At 53.9% G+C, this 2,453-nt stretch overlaps 1 protein-coding gene across 1 annotated transcript; it reads left to right on the top strand.

Annotated features, from left to right (window-relative positions):
• Positions 1–517: 517 nt before the first annotated feature.
• On the top strand, positions 518–2,207 carry LOC117842367 (plasma membrane-associated cation-binding protein 1). The gene is made up of 4 exons (XM_034722828.2): positions 518–844; positions 967–1,056; positions 1,229–1,316; positions 1,447–2,207. The coding sequence occupies exons 1-4, from the start codon at positions 731–733 to the stop codon at positions 1,908–1,910; spliced, it is 756 nt and encodes a 251-aa protein (XP_034578719.1). The 5' UTR covers positions 518–730; the 3' UTR covers positions 1,911–2,207.
• Positions 2,208–2,453: the final 246 nt, after the last annotated feature.

Raw genomic sequence — 2,453 nt, forward strand, 5'->3', positions numbered from 1 at the left:
GCTTAAAACGTCATCATCAATCTCTTTTCCACGTACTTTCTGGTCGTTTGATCAGAGAGTACGCTGCTCGTATGAAGCCAGAAGACGGTTTCACGATAACAAAGAACGAAGCGATTGACGATGGTCCAATCTTAATTGTCGTGTGCTGTCACTGGAAATGTCTTTTGCAAATATCATTTTATATTCATTAAAATCGGGTGAAAATAGCCTTCTGTTTCACCGACCAATATGAAAAATGTATAATGCCAGCCGCAACAAATTTGCTGCAACAGAGACAATGGATAAGTCCTGATGCAGTGTATTGCCTGATCAGAGTCCATGGACAATTTGGTAATCTCAGGGCATGCATCTGCATTCTGCACCCCTCAGCATCATCATCACACGCCAATCACGCTAACCTCTCCCGTCTCTGCTCTGCTCTGTGCTCTCCCCTGCTCTGCTGGCCGTGTCTCTCCGCCCCCGCACCCAATAATTAGGCGCAGGCAGTGGCATTCCCGCAAATCCCTCGCAACGCCAGAGCTCTTGTGGCGGCAGCGAGCCCTATAAACCGAGGGCGGCGTACCCCCTGGCCGCCATTAACACTGCCGCACAGCAGCCGCGTCCACCTCACGTATGATCTGTAGCCACTCATCATAGACACTAGCTAGCTGCTAGCCTGTGCTGCTGCTGCTGCTGCTCCCTGCCGTAGCTGTCGTGTCCTTTCCTCTGCCTGCCTGATTGCCGAGCCGCCATGGATATCTGGAAGTCCAAGGTGCTGCCCAAGATCAAGCTCGTCTTCGCCAAGTCCGGCGGCAAGAAGGCCGCCGCCGCCGCCGAGCTCCTCAAGTCCTTCGACGAGTCCAAGGTCAGTCGCCGGTTCTGATTTTCTCGTCTTCGTCGTCATCATTTCGCCTGTTACCCTGCAACGCGAGGTGGATGCATGGATGATGACATTGTTCGTGGCCGGGTGTGCGCGTCTGTGTGCAGGAGGGGATCAATGGCGAGTTCGAGGAGAAGAAGGAGGATCTCCAGCCTAAGGTCGTCGAGATCTACGAGTCTGCTCCTGCCCCGCTCAAGGTACACATAATCATGCTGTCTCTTCTCTCTTGAAACAAATTTGATTTTTCCGTGGAATTAATCGTTGCTGCGCGTACGCATTCCGTACGTTGTCAGAGTACTAGGCACTGAATCTGAGGGACTGAAACATATCTTTTGTACTACGTTTCTGATGAGTGATGATCAAACGCAGGTTCTGATCAAGGAGAGGGGCAAGGTGTCCGGGATCAAGAAGAACTCGGCCGCCATCACCAAGTTCTTCGAGGATCTGGCCAAGATCGGTGAGTAGTAGGCCAGTCAGACAGCCATACAGCTACAACATCACTCATCAATGAACTGTAGTCGCATAATACACCTGCACTGTACTGAATTACTGACGAGCTATCTGCTACATGCGCGTTGATCGATCAGAGTTCCCTGGCGCCAAGCAAGTGAGCGAGGGCATCTCCAAGGTCGGCCCGGCCCTGCTGTCCGGCCCCATCTTCGCCACGTTCGAGAAGGTCTCCACGCTGCTCCCTGCCGCCGCCGAGGAGGCAGCAGCCGAGGAGAAGGACGCCGCCGCCGCCGCCACCGAGGAGGCAGCAGCCGAGAAGAAGGACGCCGCCGCTGTCGAGGAGAAGAAAGAGGAAGCCCCGGCCGGCGAGAAGAAGGAAGAGGCGGCTCCTGCAGCGGAGGAGGAGAAGAAAGAAGAGGCGGCTCCGGCTGCAGCCACCGAGGAGACCGCGGCCGAGACTGCACCCGCTGCTGATGCAGCTGCCGCGGAGCCCGCTGCGGAGGCGGCGCCGGCGCCCGAGGCAGCGGCGGAAGCTGCGGTCACCCCAGCAGCCGAGCCGGAGGCAGCGGCGGAAGCTGCGGTCACCCCAGCAGCCGCCTAGCTAGGGTTGATCAGGTTCATCTTGCAGCCCGCAGCTAGGTAGAGACATCACTCGGCTCCGCATGCGCAATCATGCTCTATCATCACATCACCATCCATTGTTCCTGCATATATGCACAATGTTTTTGTTGCTCTCGATCGATCGACCTGTTCCTATGCAGACCGGTTAGCTTTGTATGTATGTGTATGTAAGCCTATAATTTTTGCATGTGTACCTATTATTTATTCATTCGCAGTGTGAGGACATGTATATTATTGCCAGCAGTTTTGGTTCAATTCAATCATTGATTCTTTGTTCCATGATCGATCAATACACAATGAGCAGTTGCTTCGATTAGTTGAATTAGTTTTTTTTTCTGGTAGTGAATTCAGCTTGTATTGTTGAGGAGGTAAGTATCTTGCTAGCCGTACTACGTACCTCTGGCATGTATCGGAGGAGTGGGGTCGTGTGCTCGTGTGCTGTTGTTTTCGGGCCCTAACTGGCTCCTGTTGTACCGTTTGTGCTCTACCGCGGTACTGGGCCCCCGTGTGCCAGTTTTAGCTA

Source organism: Setaria viridis, chromosome 1 (genome assembly GCF_005286985.2).
Source record: "Setaria viridis chromosome 1, Setaria_viridis_v4.0, whole genome shotgun sequence".
Taxonomy (NCBI): domain Eukaryota; kingdom Viridiplantae; phylum Streptophyta; class Magnoliopsida; order Poales; family Poaceae; genus Setaria; species Setaria viridis.

Coding starts and splice junctions, on each gene's coding strand:
- LOC117842367 (XM_034722828.2), top strand. CDS start 731: ATGGATATCTGGAAGTCCAAGGTGCTGCCCAAGATCAAGCTCGTCTTC. Junction 845..966: donor AGTCCTTCGACGAGTCCAAG/GTCAGTCGCCGG, acceptor GTCTGTGTGCAG/GAGGGGATCAATGGCGAGTT. Junction 1,057..1,228: donor CTGCTCCTGCCCCGCTCAAG/GTACACATAATC, acceptor GATCAAACGCAG/GTTCTGATCAAGGAGAGGGG.